This window comes from Cervus canadensis, chromosome 26, assembly GCF_019320065.1.
Source record: "Cervus canadensis isolate Bull #8, Minnesota chromosome 26, ASM1932006v1, whole genome shotgun sequence".
In the NCBI taxonomy this organism is placed as follows: domain Eukaryota; kingdom Metazoa; phylum Chordata; class Mammalia; order Artiodactyla; family Cervidae; genus Cervus; species Cervus canadensis.
In genome coordinates, this window is record NC_057411.1 from 48509959 (window position 1) to 48530833 (window position 20875).

Below are 20875 nucleotides of genomic sequence, written 5' to 3' on the forward strand. Positions count from 1 at the left end.
AGATAGATCCAGAGAGACAACTCGCGGGGTCAGCTCCTCTCAGCCTCAGCCCTTGACACACACTTCCCCAATCGCTTCATCCCAAGAAGGCCCATCTGAGTCCCTGGACCTCACTCCCGGGGCCCTGTTGTCAACTGGTCTGTCCTCCAAGGCAGGAGTGGTCAGCTCACCCCACTGGGCTGGCACATCCCTCTGTCACAGAGTGTCTGTCCCCTCTTGACTCTCCTCAGGGGCAGGCTTTCATCTAAGGGGGTCCGCCTGGGTCCTTCTCTCAGTGCAGGGCTCACTGCCTGTCCAGCAGAGAGTGGACACCAGGCTCCCTTGTTTGAGGAGGAGGGGGAGTCTAGGGCAGGGCCTTGGGCAGGCTTGGCGGGAGCGCCAGTGGACCCCAGACACCGTGTCTCCCTGGACGTTCCTCCTCGGTCCCTGGTCCACGCCCTCTGGTTTCCCCCATGGGGCTGGAGTGATGGTCTCTCCCCCTCCCCACCCCAGGAGAGCATGCAGGCTTATGTCACCAATGTCTACAACACCGTGGTGGAGGAGCTGACCCTTGAGAAGAAGCGCAGGTTCATCGCTGTGGAGCAGGAGTATTTCCGGCTCTGGTGGGATGGCGTCGCCTCGGATGAGCAGAAAGGCCAGGTAATGCTGCCCTCAGGGGGGTCCTCACCAGGCAGATGAGAGCAGATGCCCTGGGGGTCCTGGGGACGACCCTTCAGGAAGCTCCTGGGTTGTGCTCTGTGTGGCCAGGGTGGGGCTGCATAAACCAGGAGGCCCCAACCCGGCTGAGCTGTGCCCAGGGTCTGTTTAGTACAGGTTTGTGGTCAGCCCCACGCCCAGGGGACAGGGTTGTGTTTGATCGTGCCTTTCTGGTTCCTCCTGAATAACTGCAGCTCTGGCAGCCCAGCCGGGCACTCAGCTGGTGAGAATGAGGTCCCCTCTGACCCTGGGCAATCCGGGCTGACCTGTGTCCACACCTTCTGACTTCATTTGTCAATCTGCGTGGACCCATGGGCCCCAGAGCCCAGGACCAGCCAGGGTGCAGGAGGCCCTGTGGATTAACCTCCGGGGCTGATTAACTCTGTGTCCAGGGGGTCAGAGGCCCTGGTCCAAGGAGGGGCAGCCTGGGGCCAGGGCCTCCCCTCGTTCCCCGTGGGATCACAGGTGGGGCTGGCTCTTCAGCTGCAGGTCCCACATATGGAAACAGAGTGGCCTTCCTCCTCAGAGAGGCTGTGCCCAGAATGTGCCCATGGTGTGAGCACCCAGGGTGCCTCAGGGGCATGGTCCCCTCCAGGCATCACCTGCCCTCAGAACAGTCACCAATGGTGAAACTCAGAGGCTCAGCCACCTGCTCAAGGCAGAGAGCTCAGACAGTGAAGCTGGGTGTCCCCCAGGCCCCCAGAGGGGATGCGAACCTGCAGCCTGTGGAGCCGAGAGGACGAGCCTCCCATCTGACGGGCTCTGCCGCGAGCCGGGTGCTGTGCTCAGGTCTGTACAGGTTACTCTACTGACTCCTCCCACAACCCACATGGTGAGGACACTGATCCTACTGCACAGAGCTGGTCCGGGTTCAGAGAGGGCAGGCAACTGGCTGAAGGTCACACAGCTTATAGCTGACAGCTGGGTTCTGGGTCAGTATTGTGAATCAAAGCACAGCTCTCTGGGTGTCCATTGGGCAGTTCTTCCTTCTTTACATGGACATCTCCAGACCCAAGTCACTTAATCCTACTCCCACAGTAAAGTTTTCGCTGGCTAAGATCTAGAGAGGCAACTCAATAGTACGTCCCTGGAAACTAGCAATTTTCCCTGAGTTGTTTGGGCTGAATCCCAGTGTCTGAATGGTGCCCAACATGAAGCAGGTGCACATTTGAAACAATACACGGTAGATGTCATTCCACGTACTTTCAGATCAAATCAAAACCACAGTCTCCCAGGAGCATGATGTGCTCAGTGTCACAGCCCTTGACTGTATTTATGTTTCCATTTTTCCCTTCTTTCATGGATATATTTTATCGTCCACACCATGAGATTTACAGGATCTAAGTTCCCTAGTCAATGTAGAAATGAAAGTCGCTCCGTCGTGTCCCACTCTTTGTGACCCCATGGACTGTAGCCTGCAAGTCTTCTCTGTACGTGGAATTCCCCAGGAAAGAATACTGGAGTGGATAGCCAATCCCTTCCCCAGGGGATCTTCCTGACCCAGGGATCAAACCTGAGTCTCCTGCATTGTAGGCAGATTCCGCACCATCTGAGACACCAGGGAAGCCCAAGAAGGGATCAAACTCACATCCTTGGCACTGAAAGTGTACCCTACACACTGAATTCCCAGGAAATTTCCTTCATTTGTTTATTCAAAAATATTTGTTAGGCAGGCACATGTGAAATGCAATTTGAAGAGCATTCAGCAAAACTATGAGGCTGAAATCATCAAACTTATGAAAGAGGAATGTTCAGGAAGCATTGGATATTAGAGGATGCACTCCAGTATTCCTGCCTGGAGAAGCTCATGAACAGAGGAGCCCGGTGGGGCACAATCCATGGAGTCGCAAAGAGGAGGACATTCCAAGAAACTGAGCATGAACACATGCACTTGTTACTAATGTGAAATAGCCTGAGTTTTGATCATTACATAGCAGTTGTAATGATCTATGTCTCTCAAAAATGACCTGAACTATTCAGATAAAGCCATGCAGTTGCTAACTTGTACTTTCAAATAGTTTCGGAAAAGCATGATGTGTGTAATGACTTTGGGGAGTGTTAAGAGAAATAGGTAAAGAATATTAGCAATGAGATAATCTAGAGAAGGATTCATGGGAGCTTTTTGGTACAGCTCCTGTAATTTTTCCATAATTTTGGCATCGTTCAAAAGCAAAAGTTGTTGGGGCATTCAACCCATTTACATTTAAGGTAATTATTGATAAGCATGATCCTGTTGCCATTAACTTTATTGTTTTGGGTTTGAGTTTATACATCCTTTCTATGCTTCCTGTCTAAAGAAGATCCTTTATCATTTGTTAGAGAGCTGGTTTCATGGTGCTGAATTCTTTCAGCTTTTGCTTGTCTGTAAAGCTTTTGGTTTCTCCTTCTTATTTGAATGAGATCCTTGCTGGGTACAGTAATCTGGGCTGTAGATTATTTTCTTTCATCACTTTAAGTATGTTCTGCCATTCCCTTTTGGCCTGAAGAGTTTCTATTGAAAGATCAGCTGTTATCCTTATGAGAATCCCCTTGTGTGTTATTTGTTGTTTTTCCCTTGCTACATTTTATATTTGTTCTTTGTGTTTGATCATTGTTAATTTGATTAATATGTGTCTTGGGGTGTTTCCTCTTGGGTTTATCCTGTTTGGGACTCTCTGGGTTTCCTGGACTTGGGTGATTATTTCCTTCCCCATTTTAGGGAAGTTTTCAACTATTATCTCCTCAAGTATTTTTTCATGGCCTTTCTTTTTGTCTTCTTCTTCTGGGACTCCTGTAATTCGAATGTTGGGGCATTTAACATTGTCCCAGAGGTCTCTGAGGTTGTCCTCATTTCTTTTAATTCTTTTTTCTTTTTTCCTCTCTGTTTCATTTATTTCTACCATTCTATCTTCTACCTCACTTATCCTATCTTCTGCCTCTGTTATTCTACTGTTGGTTCCCTCCAGAGTGTTTTTAATCTCATTTATTGCATTATTCATTATATATTGGCTATTATTTCTTCTAGGTCCTTGTTAAGCCTTTCTTGCATCTTCTCGATCCTTGTCTGCAGGATATTTATCTGTAACTCCAATTTGCTTTCAAGATTTTGGGTCACTTTCACTATCATTATTCGGAATTCTTTATCAGGTAGATTCCCTGTCTCTTCCTCATCTGTTTGGTTTGGTGAGCATTCATCCTGTTCCTTACCTGATGGGTATTTCTCTGCCTTTTCATCTTGTTTATGTTGCTGTGTTTAGGGTGACCTTTCCTTATTCTGGCAGTTTGTGTTTCCTCTTTATTGTGGAGGTTCCTCACTGTGGGTGGGGTTGGGCAGGTGGCTTGTCAAGGTTTTCTGATTAGGGAAGCTTGTGTCGGTGTTCTGGTGGGTGGAGCTAGATTTCTTCTCTCTGGAGTGCAATGAAGTGTCCAGTAATAAGTTTTGAGATGTCAGTCAGTTTGGTGTGGCTTTGATCAGTCCCAACCAAAAGACAAAGACTGGCTGAATGGATACAAAAACAAGACCCCTATATATGTTGTCTACAAGAGACCCACCTTGAAACAAGGGACACATACAGACTGAAAGTGAAGGGCTGGAAAAAGATATTCCATGCAAATAGAGACTAAAAGAAAACAGAAGTAGCAATACTTATATCAGATAAAATAGATTTTTAAACAAAGGCTGTGAAAAGAGATAAAGATGGACACTACATAATGATCAAAGGATCAATCCAAGAAGAAGATATAACAATTATAAATATATATGCACACAACATAGGAGCACCACAATATGTAAGACAAATGCTAACAAGTATGAAAGGAGAAATTAACAATAACATAATAATAGTGGGAGACTTTAATACTCCACTCACACCTATGGATAGATCAACTAAACAGAAAATTAACAAGGAAACACAAACTTTAAATGATACAATAGACCAGTTAGACCTAATTCATATCTATAGGACAGTTCACCCCAAAACAATGAATTTCACCTTTTTCTCAAGGGCACACCGAACCTTCTCCAGGATAGATCACATCCTGGGCCACAAATCTAGCCTTGGTAAATTCAAAAAATTGAAATCATTCTAAGCATCTTTTCTGACCACAATGCGGTAAGATTAGATGTCAATTACAGGAGAAAAACTATTAAAATTCCAAAATATGGAGGCTGAACAACCAACAAATCACAGAAGAAATCAAAAAAGAAATCAAAATATGCATAGAAACAAATGAAAATGAAAACATAACAACCCAAAACCTATGGGACACTGTAAAAGCAGTGCTAAAGGGAAGGTTAGTAGCATTACAGGCTTACCTCAAGAAACAAGAAAAAAGCCAAATAAATAACCTAACTCTACACCTAAAGCAACTTGAAAAGGAAGAAATTATGAACCCCAGGGTTAGTAGAAGGAAAAGAATCTTTAAAATTAGAGCAGAAATAAATGCAACAGAAGCAAAACAGGCCATAGCAAAAATTAACAAAACCAAAACCTGGTTCTTTGAGAAGGTAAATAAAACTGACAAACCATTAGCCAGACTCATCAAGATGCAAAGGGAGAAAAATCAAATCAACAAAATTAGAAATGAAAATGGAGAAATGACAACAGACAATAGAGAAATGCAAAGGATCATAAGAGACTATTATCAGCATCTACATGCAAACAAAATGGACAACTTGGAAGAAATGGACAAATTCTTAGAAAAGTACAACTTTCCAAAACTGAACCAGGAAGAAATAGAAAATCTCAACAGACCCGTCACAAGCATGAAAATTGAAACTGTAATCAGAAATCTTCCAACAAACAAAAGCCCAGGACCAGATGGCTTCACAGCTGAATTCTGCCAAAAATTTAGAAAAGAGCTGACACCTCTCCTACTCAAACTCTTCCAGAAAATTGCAGAAGAAGGTAAACTTCCAAACTCATTCTATGAGGCCACCATCACCTTAATACCAACACCTGACAAAGATGCCACAGAAAAAGAAATCTATAGGCCAATATCACTGATGAAAATACATGCAAAAATCCTTAACAAAATTCTAGCAAACAGAATCCAACAACATATTAAAAAGATCATACATCATGACCAAGTGGGTTTTATCCCAGGGATGCAAGGATTCTTCAATATCCACAAATCAATCAATGTAATACACCACATTAACAAATTGAAAAATAAAAACCATATGATTATCTCAGTAGATGCAGAGAAAGCCTTTGACAAAATTCAACATCCGTTTATGATAAAAACCCTCCACAAAGCAGGAATAGAAGGACCATACCCCAACATAATAAAAGCTATATATGACAAACCCTCAGCAAACATTATCCTCAGTGGTGAAAAATTGAAAACATTTCCCCTAAAGTCAGGAACAAGATAAGGGTGCCCACTCTCACCACTACTATTCAATATAGTTTTGGAAGGTTTGGCCACAGCAATCAGAGCAGAAAAAGAAATAAAACGAATACAGATTGGAAAAGAAGAAGTAAAACACTCACTGTTTGCAGATGACATGATCCTCTACATAGAAAACCCTAAAGACTCCACCAGAAAATTACTAGAGCTAATCAATGAATATAGTAGAGTTGCAGGATATAAAATTAACACACAGAAATTCCTTGCATTCCTATACACTAACAATGAGAAAACAGAAAGAGAAATTAAGGAAACAATTCCGTTCACCATTGCAACGAAAAGAATAAAATACTTACAAATAAATCTACCTAAAGAAACAAAAGACTTATATATAGAAAACTATAAAACACTGATGATAGAAATCAAAGAGGACACAAATAGATGGGAAAATATACCATGCGCATGGATTGGAAGAATCAATATAGTGAGAATAAGTATACTACCCAAAACAATCTATAGATTCAATGCAATCCCTATCAAGCTACCAATGGTATTTTTCAGAGAACTAGAACAAATAATTTCACAATTTGTATGGAAATACAAAAAACCTCAAATAGCCAAAGCAATTTTGAGAAAGAAGAATGGAACTGGAGGAATCAACCTGCCTGACTTCAGTGTCTACTACAAAGCCACAGTCATCAAGACAGTGTGGTACTGGCACAAAGACAGAAATATAGATCAATGGAACCAAATAGAAAGTCCAGAGATAAATCCACGCACCTATGGACACCTTATCCTTGACAAAGGCAGCAAGAATATGCAATGGAGAAAAGGCAATCTCTTTAACAAGTGGTGCTGGGAAAACTGGTCAACCACTTGTAAAAGAATGAAACTAGAACACTTTCTAACAGCATACACAAAAATAAACTCAAAATGGATTCAAGATCTAAATGTAAGACCAGAAACTATAAAACTCCTAGAGGAAAACATAGGCAAAACACTCTCTGACATAAACCACAGCAGGATCCTCTATGACCCACCTCCCAGAACATTGGAAATAAAAGCAAAAATAAACAAATGGGACCTAATTAAAATTAAAAGCTTCTGCACAACAAAGGAAACTATAAGCAAAGTGAAAAGACAACCTTCAGCATGGGAGAAAATAATAGCAAATGAAGCAATGGACAAAGAATCAATCTCGAAAATATAGAAGCAACTCCTGCAGCTCAATTCCAGAAAAATAAAAGACCCAATCAAAAAGTGGGCCAAAGAACTAAACAGATATTTCTCCAAAGAAGACATACAGATGGCTAACAAACACATGAAAAGATGCTCAACATCACTCATTATCAGAGAGATGCAAATCAAAACCACAATGAGGTACCATCTCACACCAGTCAGAATGGCTGCTATCAAAAAGTCTACAAACAATAAATGCTGGAGAGGGTGTGGAGAAAAGGGAACCCTCTTACACTGTTGGTGGGAATGCAAAGTAGTACAGCCGCTATGGAGAACACTGTGGAGATTCCTTAAAAAACTGGAAATAGAACTGCCATATGACCCAGCAATCCCACTGCTGGGCATACACACTGAGGAAACAGAATTGAAAGAGACAAGTGTACCCCAATGTTCATTGAAGCACTGTTTATAATAGCCAGGACATGGAAGCAACCAAGATGTCCATCAGCAGGCAAATGGATAAGAAAGCTGTGGTACATATACACAATGGAATATTACTCAGCCATTAAAAAGAATAGATTTGAATCAGTTCTAATGAGGTGGATGAAACTGGAGCCTATTATACAGAGTGAAGTAAGCGAGAAAGAAAAACACCAATACAGTATACTAATGCGTATATATGGAATTTAGAAAGATGGTAATGATAACCCTGTATGTGTGACAGCAAGACAGACCCAGATGTATTGAACAGTCTTTTGGACTCTATGGGAGAGGGCGAGGGTGGGATGATATAGGAGAATGACATTGAAACATGTAAATTATCATATGTGAAACAAATCACTAGTCCAGGTTTGATGCATGATACAGGATGCTCGGAGCTGTTGCACTGGGATGACCCAGAGGGATGGGATGGTGAGGGAGTTGGGACGCCGGGTCAGGATGGGGAACACATGTACACCCATGGCAAATTCAAGTCAATGTATGGTGAAACCAATACAATGTCATAAAGTAAAATAAATAAATCATTTTAAAATAAAATAAAATAATAAAAAAATTTTAAAAAGCAAAAGTTGTGAACATATGTACCTATATATATGCCTGACGAAGCAGTAGCCAGGGCCAGGTCCTGTTCTCAGAGCTGGACACAGTGCTGACCAGGACAGACAGTGTCCTGCTATTTGCAGAATAAATGAGGCTGAGGAGTTTGAAGGAAGGACCACAAGATGCTATAGGCATGTGCCCAGAAAATACAACTGGCTCAGCCCAGGGGATATAACCTGGCCTTTTCTCTCTGCCCACCATGACAAGGTCCACCAGCTCGTGGCTGAGGGTCGCCTGGAGTTTGTGCTCGGAGGCCAGGTCATGCATGATGAGGCCGTGACCCACTTTGATGACCAGATCCTCCAGCTCACAGGTTTGATTACCCTTCCCCAGACCAGGGTCCCTGGGGCCTCCTGTGGGGCTGGGACTGGGTGTCTGAGCCCTTGTCCTGGGCTCCATCCTCCCTTCTCAGCAGGAGACTGACCAGTCAACACTGTGATTGCTGGTACTGCGTCCATGTCTGTGCCTGAGTGCAGGGGATAAGGGTGTGCATTCTAGACCAGCCGGCCTGGCTGTCTCCTGACTCTGCTCCTTCCCAGCCCTGTAACCCTGGGCAAGTGATGCAACCTCATTAGGCCTCAGTTCCTTCCTCTGGAAAAGTGCTTGATAGTGATGTAAGATCCACCCCAAAGGGGTGTTACTAGGATTAAATTGGGGTAATTCCAACAGAGCACATAGTGTACAGTGTGTGGGTCCCTAGTAAATGATCAGTAAACGTCAGATGCCATCTCTGCCATCACCTCACCCACCAGCACCAGAACCAGCACCACCACTAACAGCTCAGCATGTCATTGCATCACTTCTAACACCAGCACCTCCAACACCATCACCATCACCATCACAACCATTACCCCCACCATCACTATCTACACCTGGACCACCTCCAACACCAATGCCACTGCCACCATCACCACCATCCCTTCCATCTCCACACACACTGGCCACTCACAGGCACATTCCTCTCCATTTAACAAGTGTTCTCTACACATATCACCTCACTCACCACTAAAGGCAGGGTGTGCAGAGGGCATCATGCTCTCAGACTCCTTTGCAGAAGAGACACTAAGACTGAGGCTACAAGAAGGACAAAGAGTCAGTGGATGAGCCAGGATTGACTGCAGCGTGGGCTGAGCTCTATCCGTTGGCACTCCACTAAAGAGGGACTGTGTGTAGGACATCATGATAGCATTGAACTTTCCTTTCCTCCAAATGTGTTCCTTTTATTACTGAGTAATATTCCATTGCACATATGTATCACAACTTCTTTATCCATGTCGACAGATATCTAGGTCGCTTCCATACCCTAGCTATTGCAAACAGCACTGCAGTGAACATTGGGGGTACATGTGTCTTTCATTATTACAGTATAGGAATGCAAGGGATTTCAGTTTATTAATTTTATATCCTCTAACTTTACTATATTCATTGATTCCCTCAAGTAATTTTCTGGTGGCATCTTTAGAGTTTTCCCTGTATAGTATCGTGCTATCAGCAAACAGTGAGAATTTTACTTCATCTCCTCTATGGATTGCTTTTTTTCTTTTTTCTTCTCAGATTGCTGCGGCTAAGTCTTCCCAAACCATGTTGAATAATACTGACAAGGGTAGGCACCCTTGTCTTATTCCTCATCTTAGAGGAAATGCTTTCAGTTTCTCGCTGTTGGGAATAATGTTTGCTATGGGTTTGTCATATATGGCCTTTATTATGTGAGTTATGCTCCTTCTATGCCTACTGTCTGGAGAGATTTTGTAATAAATGAGTGTAGAATTTTCTCAAAAACTCTCTCTTAATCTACTGAGATGATCATATGGCTTTTATCATTCAGTTTGTTAAGATGGTGTGTCATGTTGAATGATTTGTGTATCTTGTGATGGCAATATTGTGTATACTGGAGAATCCTTGCACGCCTGGGATAAAGTCTACTTTATCAATATGTATGATCTTTTTAATGTGTTGTTGGATTCAGTTGGCTAGAATTTTGTTGAGTATTTTTGCATCTATGTTCACCAGAGATATCGGTGTGTAATTTTCTTTTTTGTGGCATCTTTGTCTGGTTTTGACATCCCAGTGATGGTGGCCACATAGAATGAACTGGGAGGATTTTTTCCTCTGCAATTTTCTGGAAGAGTTTGAGCAGGATAGGTATCGGCAATTCTCAAAATTAGAGAATTTTGATAATTTTGTGAATTTGGTGGAATTCACCTGTGAATCTATCTTGCCCTGAGTGTTTGTCTGTTGGAAGATTTTGCGAATAGAGTTTGGTGAATCTGTGCTTGTGACTAGCCTGTTCATATTTTCTATTTCTTTCTGGTTCAATTATGGAAAGTAATATTTTTCTAAGGATTTGTCCATTTCTTCCAGGTTGTCCATTTGATTGGCATATAGATCCTCATAGTTGTCTCTTATGATCCTTTGTATTTCTGTGTTCTATATTCTAACTTATTTTTCATTTCCAATTTTATTGATTTGAGCCTTCTCCCTATTTTTCTGGATGAATCTGGCTAATGATTTCTCAATTTTGATTAGCTTCTCCAAGAACCAGCTTTTTCCTGTATTGATCTTTGCTAGTGTCTATTTCATTTCTTTTTCATTTATCTGCTCTGATGTTTATGATTTCTTTCCTTCTACTACCTTTGGGGGTCTTTTGTTCTTCTTTTCCGGTTGCTTCAGGTGCAAACTTAGATTTGATGGTTCTCTTGTTCCTTGAGGTAGGCTTGTATTGGTATAAACCTCCCTCTTAGCACTGCTTTTACTGCATCCCATAGGTTTTGAGTCACTGTGTTTTCATCTCCTAGGTCTTGATAAACACTCTCGAGACTTCATTTTAGATAGAATATCTCTATGGGGGGATGGCAGTTTTCCCAGCAGCCTTGCTGCATTCCTTTCCCAATTTAGAACCAGTCCCTTGTTCCATGTCCAGTTCTAACTGTTGCCACTTGTCATGCATACAGGTTTCTCAGGAGGCAGGTAATGTGGTCTGGTATTGCCATCTCATTAAGAATATTCCACATTTTTTTCTGATCCACACAGTCAAAGGTTTTAGTGTAGTCAATGAAGCAGATTCTTTTTTTAATTCCCTTGCTTTTTTCTGTGATCCAGTGTATGTTGCAATTTGGTCTCTGGTTCCTCTGCCTTTTTTAAATCCAGTTTGTACATCTGGAAGTTCTTGATTCACGTACCACTGAAGCCTAGCTTGAAGGATTTTGAGCATAATCTTGCTAGCATGTGAAAAGAGTGCAGTTGGACGGTAATTTGAACATTCTTCAGCATTGCCTTTCTTTGGGAGTGCAATGAAAACTGACCTTTTCCAGTCCTGTGGCCACTGCTGAGTTTTCCAAATTTGCTGGCATGAGTGCAACACTTTAAAACCATCAACTTCTAGGGTTATAAATAGATCAGCTGGAATTCCATCACCTCCACTAGCTTTGTTTCCAGTAATGCTTCCTAAGGCCCACTGGACTTCACACTCCAGGATGTCTGCCTCTAGGTGAGTGATCACAGCACCCTGATTAGCTGGGTCATTAAAATCTGTTTCACACAGTTCTTCTGTATATTCTTGCCACTTTTTTAAAGTCTCTTCTGCTTCTGTTAGGTTAGGTCCTTGCTGTTTTTATCCTTTATTGTACCCATCTTTGCATGAAATGTTCTCTGGCACCTCCAATTTTCTTGAAAAGATCTCTAGTCTTTCCCATTCTATTGTTTTCCTCAATTTCTTTGCATGGTTCACTTAAGAGGATTTCTTCTCTCACCTTGCTATTCTCTGGAACTCTGCATTCACTTGGGTATATATTTCTCCTTTGCCTTTTGCTTCTCTTCTTTTCTCAGCTATCTGTAAGGCCTGCTCAGACAACCACTTTGCCTTTGGGCATTTATTTTTATTGGGGATGGCTCTAGTTGCCACTCCTGTGCAATGTTATGGACCTCCATGCATAGTTCATCAGGCATGCTGCCTACCAGATCTACTCCATTTAATCTATTCCTCACCTCCACTGTATAATCATAAGGGATTTGATTTAGGTCATATCTGAGTGGCCTAGTGGTTTTCCCTATTTTCTTCAATTTGAGACTGAATGTTGCAATAAGGAGCTGATGATCTGAGCCACAGTCAGCTCCAGCTCTTAAATTTGAGGGGGTGAGGGGCCACCCTTCAGTCACTGAGGAGGCTGATCTCTTTGCAGAAGGTCACGGGTTTCTCTATGAAACACTTGGGGTCTGGCCACAGTTCTCCTGGCAGGTGGACTCATTTGGTGCATCTGCCACGACCCCCACCCTCTTTGCCCTGGCGGGCTTCAATGCCCATGTCATCTCCAGGATCGACTACAACATGAAGGAGGCCATGCAATATAAACGGGTGAGTCGTGAGTGGCATCCACTGGTGTCTACTCACCTCTGCCTCTCCCCCTCTAACCCCCTGCATCTTAGAGCCCTTGCTGCTCTGCAGAGCATTCGGGGGGCTCTTGGCTGCCTAAGACATGTGGTGTCCCAGGCCTGACTTTGCCCTGCTGTGCCCCCAGCACGAGTGGCCCTCTCTTCCTGCAGGCCCAGCTGGGACCCTGCTGCTCTGAGTCCCCTCCCCCTTAGGCAGGGTGGGGTGGGGCTTCTTCCCCCTGAGTCTCCAGAGGGACAGGCTGTGCCAAGACCTGCCCTGAGTGAACGGTGCTGGATGCAGAGAGGAGGAGGTATTCAGGGTATCTGGGACATCATAACGCTTCCGTGTATTGGTGCATTCTAAGGCACCAAGGTAACACTGAAGACCCACAGCAGATGCCGCCTGTCCATCCAACAAGGTTCCAGCCTGACAGGAGCCACTGCCCTCTTGATTTCACAGTCACCTTAGGCCCGGAGTGCTCACTTCCTGTGGCCACCTTGAGCTGTGTGTGGCTCAGAGACCTAGAGTCCGGAAGTCTGAGGTGTATCCTGCTCAGGGCCATGGCCTCTTCAGGAGGTTAGGAGAGGGCTAGCTCCACACACCTCTCTGCTCCTGGTGGCCTCAGACATCCTTGGCTTGGGATGGCTGACTTCTCCCCAAGTCTTCAGATCATATTTCCCATGTCTGGGAGCGACTCCGCCTCTTATAAGGACCCTACTGATATGGGAGCAGGGCCCAGCATCATGACCTCATTTTAACTCAGTTCTGGGTGCAAAGAACCATTTACAAATAAGGTCACATCTGAGGCACTGGGGTTAAGACTTCAGCATGTATTTTCGTGGGGTGTTCTTCACGCAATGACCCATAGGACTGCTATAATTGCCCTATTGCAGTGATGGAAAAATCAAGCCAAATGGTAAGTACTTTCTGTAGGATCACTCTTTTAATGAAGTTCCAAGGCGCCGTGGTTGCATGGACAGTAAGAGTTATCAAAGAGGATCTGGGCACTGGGTGGGCAAGACTAGGCTTTTTAATGAGCCCCCACTGAGCCCCACACTGAAACCTGAGCGCACTTCTCCTGGCACCTCATTTCTCCCGCAGATAACTCTGTGAGCTTGGCGTGGCTCCGTGAGAGTCACAGGCAGAAAACAAGTCACAGAGGAGTCAGTGACCTGTGTGTGGAGCCAGGGCTAGTGCTTATAGAAGCAGGGCTTTGTATCCCGCGTGTAATCCTGAGCACATTCTAACCATCAAAATTTAAAAATACTACTGCACCTTTAGTGGTCGGTGATGAGCTCCTGCTGTCTGGGGGCATTCAAGCCGAGTTAGAAACAGCCTGGATGGCAGACCCTGGCAAAGAGTCCTGCCCTGAGGAGGGTCAGATGAAAGTGTAGGCAGGCACCATCTGGAGGGCCAATTCCTCCACCAATATGGCTTTGGGAGGGCAGGGGGAATCTAGAGGAGGGAGCAGCAGACCGAGATCTTGACCATGAACCACTGAGAGGAAGGGGTGTGGGCAGCTAGGAGACTCGGGTCGGGTCTGGAGAGGGGAGCCGGAAGCCGCGTCGCCCCTGGGCCTCACTCTGTTCCCTCCGGGTCTGCAGGAGCTGCAGTTCGTGTGGCGAGGGTCCAGATCCCTGTCGGCGCAGCAGGAAATCTTCACACACGTCCTAGACCAGTTTGGCTACTGCTCGTGAGCACCTGCCTTGGGCCAGCCCCGGTCCCAGCACCCTCCCTGGACCACCTCAGCCACGGCCTTCATGGCCAACCCTGAGGGCACACACTGAGCACCCATCTTACAGAGAGGACAGCTGAGGCCTGGACACCCAGCCAAGGCCCCGTGTTAACAGCTGTGGGGCAGCTGCACTAGACTCAGGATGCAACACCAAGGCCTCCGTGTCCTCAGCCACGCTGTGGGCTGTCTGATGGGCAATCCTGAGTCCAGTCCCCTCTGCCCTCTGTGTCTGGGAGGCTGTGGGTGGGGGCTGAGCCCTCGTGAGCAGGGGAGGTGGGATGAAAGGGCAGCTGGGAGAAGAGCTGGGGGGACTCACTAGCAGGTTCTGGGTGCCCTGCAGAGTCAGGGTGATGTGCCTAAGTGCCCACAGGGCTGACATGGGGGCATCTTCTGTCCAACAGCTCTCATCTGCCCACTACCACCCTGTCCACCCTCTGATGGGAGACAGAGGCCCCGAGCAGGATCTGCAGGCACAGTTGCTCTGGACTTGCTGAGCTCTGCCTGCCTCCTAGACTTCAGGCTGCTGCCCTTCTCAGGGCTGGGCCCCCTAATTCTCATCTCTCTCTCAGTGAGGGATTTAACTGGGATGGCAAACCTGTCTTCCCACGTCAACACTGGGATTACCTATACCCCAGCATGGGTATGCCTGTCAATGAAGACACCGTCCCAGTTCATTCCAGTTCCATAGCGATCAATGTGTTGGCTCGAGCCTCCTGGTTCCAGACAGCACACATCCTCTGGCCCTGGGTAAGTTGGGGTCCCAGGCTCTGGTTCCTCAACTCTGTGTAGGGACTGCTCTCATGTGTCCCACCCCAGCACCTGGGTCCACCAAGGATTGTGTGTCCAGCTCTAACCAGACCAATGTCCATCCAGGCAGTGGGCCATCCCAGCCCCAGCTCAGTCCTCCTTCCCTGCACCCCGAGTCCTCACCCAGTCTACCAGCTCCGGCCCCACCCTGTATCACCCCACAACCTCCACCTCTGATGCATCCCCTCCCAGATGCAGACTAGAGCCTCTCCCCAGCTCTCCCCCTCCTTTCCCCTACTCAATGCTGGGAGCAGAGGCCTCGGCCTGAATCCTGGCTCCCTATTCAGGGGCTGTGAGACTCTGAACACTCTGAGCCTCACTTTCCTCATCTGTGATATGGGGATGACAGGACCTGCTCCATTGGCTGGATTTGTCTTATAATGAAAGACACCCCCGGGGGACAGTGCCCGACACCCAGTCACCATTGTGGTGACAGCCAAACTGGATGGCGCACCTGCTGTGCTCCCAGAGGAGAGAGCTAGTGAGCTACGTGGGGGGCTTCAGGGTCCACCATGGGGAGAGGGGAATGGTCATGGAGATAAGGGAAGCACTCACTGGGCAGGCTGGGCTCTGCACCCAGAAGGGCGGGGCATTGCTTCTGTCCCCCGGCTGCAGGGATGTGACAGGGAGTTCTTCAACGCCTCACAGCAATTCGCCAACATGGACATTATAATGGAATACATCAATAACAACACATCAGAGTTCAGTTTCTCAATGGAGTACGCCACGCTAGGCGACTACTTCCGGGCTGTGCACTCTGACCAAGTCGCCTGGCAGGTCCGAGACCACCACGACTTCCTGCCCTATTCCTCGGGTAGGAGCCTCGGGGGTAGGGGGGGGATTCAGTGCCAGAGAGAGGTCACCAAAGCAGTGACAGGCGGTTTCCCAGGCTGCTCAGCTCTGCCGGTGGAGCCCACAGGGCCGCTGGGTCACAGGCAGCCCTACCTCACCCGCCTGCCTCGCGTGGATCGTCTCAGGCAGGGATAGAGGGTAGGCGGGCTCAGTGTTGTCCACTGTTCCTTCCCCAGTTCCCTCCTCTCACAAGAGAGGCTTGAGTGATGTCCAGAGGCAACCTTGGTTTCCAGCGGGGTACTGGCAGGGTAGGTAATGCCTCTTGGGGACTTAGTTAGGCCATGACCTCTGCATCCAGGGTCAGGAAAGTGACTTGAGGGCTCTCTCAGCTCCCACTGGGAGCTGCCAGCCCTCCCCCATGGACAACCAGAGGGAACTGCTGAAATGCATGCCTGTCCAGGACCTGCTTTGTCTCCAGAGGCACACAGGGGCTGCCAGCACTCCAGCCCTCCCTCTGTGTTCTGCCCTTCTGGCTCCATCCCTCTCCCTCCTCCCCTGAGGTCCTCCAGGGCCTTTATCCACAGGCTGTCTCAGATGCCCAGGTGCACATTGAATTCTAGTCCTTGTCACAGTCTTTCAGCATTCGGGTATCTCCAGGCATGCCCCAGCCCAGCCTGACCCTGACAGCTACCCAGGTCATCCAGGGATCTTGTACCACTGCTGACCTGTCTGGACCAGGAACCCTGAGATCATCCCAGGCCTAGGCTGTGTCCCTGGAGACCCAGGCAGATCCACCTCTGACTTCATCTTCCTCAGCATTTCCCAGATCGGGCTCAGAGGCACTCCTGGCCTTTTGCTCCTAGACAAGTATCATGCCTGGACTGGATTCTATGCTTCCCGAAGCGGGCTTAAGATGCTGGCAAGGCGAGCCAGCACTCTGCTGTACGCCGGGGAGTCCATGTTCACACGCTACATGCTGTTGGCTCTGCACCCAAACCTGGACCCGGCCTGGGGCCTGCAGCAGCTCCAGCAGCTCCGCTGGGCAGTCTCCGAGGTAACGCAAGCCTCCCAGAGACAGGACAGGATCGGACCATCCTGGGCTGTGTGCTTCCCCCTTCCCAGCCTAGCACACCTCCCAGTCCCCGGTCACTACAGGTCCCTTTTACAGATGAGAACACTGAGGTCACCTGGGTCACAAGACCATGCATGATGAAGCTGCCCCAAGGCTAGCACCATGGCCTGCCAAGATTTAGAGCCAGTTGGCCCCAGAGTGGAAAGGGCAATGTGGAGCGGCATTGGTGTCCAACTCTCCTGGCTGGTTCAGATCTCAGCTCAGCTCAGTGACCTGAGGCTACTGACTCTCCCTCTCTGAGCTCTCATTTCCTCCTTGGAAAGGGAGACCCACATGCTGACTCAGCACATTGATGGGACAGTTGAATGTGATCGTACTTATAAGGTGGTGGGCTCTGTGGCTGACACAAACAAAGTTGCTCATGAATCTGTATCTTACTTGTTCCCGCACTATACAGATGGGAAACTGAGACCCAAGATCTCCTATAACTTGTCTCCTCTCCAGTCAGAAATGGGCCACAAGCCCATGACATTCTTAGTCACTAAAGGGAATTGCTGGCAGGACCACTCATTGTGCAGTGTGAGATGGGATTGACTTTAGCATCCATCAAGGTGGGCAGACGCGTGGCTTCACCTCACGGGGACTCAAGTTTCCCTTCTGGGAAGAGGAGGTCATCCACCCTACATGGTGCAGTCAAGTACCAGGCCAGGTGTGGGGCTTCTCTGGAGCAGGTTATCAGCACTTCTGGGATGACTGGGTCACAGTGGGAAACTTGGCAGGGTCCTTTCCAGAGGTCTGTCTTCTGTCCAGGGTCAGGGATACAGGTTATGTGTTTTCCTGAGGTCAACAACATTTGGACAAGATCATCAGCCTCTCTGACCTCAGTTTTCTCTTCTGTAAAGTGGGAGGAACCCCCAATTCTCCAGCAGCACCTGCTGAGAGGGAAGAGGAGTCAGGGCCCAGTGGGTTGAGGACAGCAGGTGCTGAGCAGAGGCTGGCCTGACCTCACTCTTGTCCTGCTCCTGCGGGGGCCCAGGTCCAGCACCACGACGCCATCACCGGGACTCACGCCCCCAAGGTTGATGACATGTTTGTGGAGCACCTGAGCACCGGGATGCAAGGGGTGCACACGCTGATGGCCTCCATCATCCAGGACAGGTCTCCAGCCCACTCAGGTAAGCGAGGCTCTGGGGGCACAGTGGGCTATGGCGGGTGTCTGCTCTGGCCTGAAAAGAGAGCCTGAGGATCAGGGGACGGACTGGGACACCTGAACTTCAGACTCGAGTCCCATCCAGGGGAGGCTCTCATTTCAGTGTGAGCTGGGCAGGTGCCTTCACTTCACTGAGCCGTTTCCTCTCTGTGATTGATGAAGGGGTAATTCCTGCCTCCAACTAGAGGCAGGAATAAATGTTAATGCAGTCTGGATGTTGCCAAGCACACTGCTTGCACAATTTAGTGTAAAACCTCACACATCCTGAAAGCTGGAAGTGTCACTGTCCTCACTTCATTGCTGAGGACACACATGGAACAGAGAGGTCGCGGAGCTGCCCAGGGTCACACAGGTAGGCATGGTACCCATACCCCTGTGCTGCCCAAGTCTGTAGACAGGATGCACATGTTCTTTTGACTTTGTGGGTTTCACAGGTAGAGAATGAGTGGTCACCCCGTTTGCCTGGAGCTGATGCGCTTCACCCCTGCAAATCCTGGGCTATCAGAGATAGGTGTTCTCCCTGCAGGATCATGTGGCCCACCCACCTTCCCAGGGCCCATACTCACCCTCTGTCACTGTGCCCTCCCCTCCCCTCCCCTCCCCTCCCCTCCCCACTCCGCCCTCTCCCTCCCCTCCCCAGCTCCGACCTCTGATCTGCGTCTGTGTACAGTCCCATCCTACCTTCAGACTCTGGAAGGGCCCTGGGGTCAGGGGTGCAGCAGACTGGAATCCTGTCCACGGGGACTGCAGTCAGCAGGGGATGATGGTCATAGAAAGGGAGGTAGAACTGGGTCCTTCCAGTGTCTTGTAGGGCCAGCCATTCGCATGAGCTCATGGGGCCAGCTCCCCAAGCAAGGGGCAGGTGGAGAGCCCAGGAAGGCATCCAGCCATGGGAACTGCCTGGGCAGACGCCAGAGACCGGACAGTGTGTGCCGTGTCCAGGGATCTGGTAGTCATCGGACGTGGTCATAGCCTGGGGCACATGGGGTGGGGAAGGAGTGGAAAGAGAATCCAGGTTCATACCAAAGAGGCCTCCAGGGCTGACCTTGGTGATTGACCTTGACCCTCTAAGCTCCAGAGAATTTGCTGTACATTGCCAAGCGCTCAAGCTTTGGAGGCAGGCCTTAGGACACAGGTCACCTTTGAAATCTGACCCTTCTCTCTGCACCTAAGTGTCCTCACCAGTAAAGTGGCTGACAGGGAGAGATGAGTGAGGAGCTCAAGGACCCTCATCTCTAGGGGCATGCTCCCCAACCCCGCCTGGGAACCAGGACCCAACTTGAACAGATGAGGATGGGTTTGGACGTCAGAGCCCATGTGTCTGTCTGTCTATCCTTCCCCCTAGACTCTGCAGGGCTGCTCTCACCTGCCTCAGTTTCCTTTGTTCTGAGGGGCACCAGGGGTGAGGGGTGGGTCAGGTCCAGCAGTAGAGCCTGTTCTCTGTCTGCAGGCCCAGAGCCTGGGGGACGCCTTGTGGTGGTCTACAACCCGCTGACCTGGACAATCACCACCATCATCACCCTGACTATGGACTTCCCCAGTGTCAGAGTCACAGATGTGTCAGGCCACCCTGTGCCTGCACAGGTAAGGGGGACATCCCATCTATGGTGCATGCCCTGTTGCTGCCCCTGCTCTGGGCTGAGTGCCCAAAAGTGGGCATCTAAAGGGAACATGTGAAAGGCTGCCCTCACTGTGAGGACAGTGTCATGGGGTGAGTCACCATCAGGGTCAGTGGATCCACCCAGAGGTCTGACCCTGGGCTTTGGGCATCTGAGTTGACCAGAAGTTTGTTCTACTGTTCCCACCAAGGAAGATCTCATGGTATCTTCAGCTACATGGGAGGCATCCACCCTCCCCCACTCCCCACTGGGAATATATATATATCTCCCTGTGTAAATTTATGCATACACGTGTATATATATAAATTTATACTTCTCATGGAGAAGTCAGCAATACTCTTCAATATGCATCTTGATGGAAGTGCTGTTTTAGGGGCAGGCCCCAGCTGAGACACTGACATCCTGTGTGGTCGTTCCTCATCTCCTTCCCAGACCTGGAGCTAGACTTGGTTCTAGAGGTGCCCCTACTGTCACCAAGCCAGCCCTTCCTTGAAGAGGTGGGAGAGGTAATGCCATCTCCGCCATTCAGCAAACACTCCCGATGTCTGTTCTGGGCCTGGCCCCAGATGAGTGTTCATTCCTGGACTCTGGAGCCACCCTGGGATTCATGGAACACACACAGAAATGGAAAGTTAAGGCATGGGGTGATGACCTGGAAGCCAGGGCAGTGGCCCTTAGCTGAGAAAGAGGAGGAAGATTCCTCTCTGTCATGGTTGGCAGAGGCAAGGGTGTTGGGTGGAGTAGACCCAACACATAACATCCCCCTTCACTACCCAAAGGCACCAACCATCAAGCCGAAATTCTCTTAAATACTACTGAACATCTAGTATGTGTCAAGTGTTACTCTAGGCACTAGAGAAACTTTAATAAGCAGGTAGACAAAAGTCCCTGCACTCAGGGGGCTCCTATTTCAGTGGGGGGATCCAGGCAAGAAGAAAATCAAAAAGTGTAGGAGTGACAGATG

General features: G+C 48.1%; 1 protein-coding gene across 1 annotated transcript in view; it reads left to right on the forward strand.

The window, feature by feature from the left end:
• LOC122428161 (epididymis-specific alpha-mannosidase-like) overlaps positions 1–20875 on the forward strand; it is a 33498-nt gene that overhangs the window by 2777 nt on the left and 9846 nt on the right. The window contains exons 3-11 of the mRNA XM_043447970.1: positions 493–639; positions 8515–8620; positions 12486–12658; positions 14281–14369; positions 14981–15158; positions 15834–16032; positions 16874–17064; positions 18119–18257; positions 19743–19876. Coding sequence (XP_043303905.1) covers positions 493–639; positions 8515–8620; positions 12486–12658; positions 14281–14369; positions 14981–15158; positions 15834–16032; positions 16874–17064; positions 18119–18257; positions 19743–19876 — 1356 coding nt within the window. The remainder of the gene's footprint in view (positions 1–492; positions 640–8514; positions 8621–12485; positions 12659–14280; positions 14370–14980; positions 15159–15833; positions 16033–16873; positions 17065–18118; positions 18258–19742; positions 19877–20875) is intronic.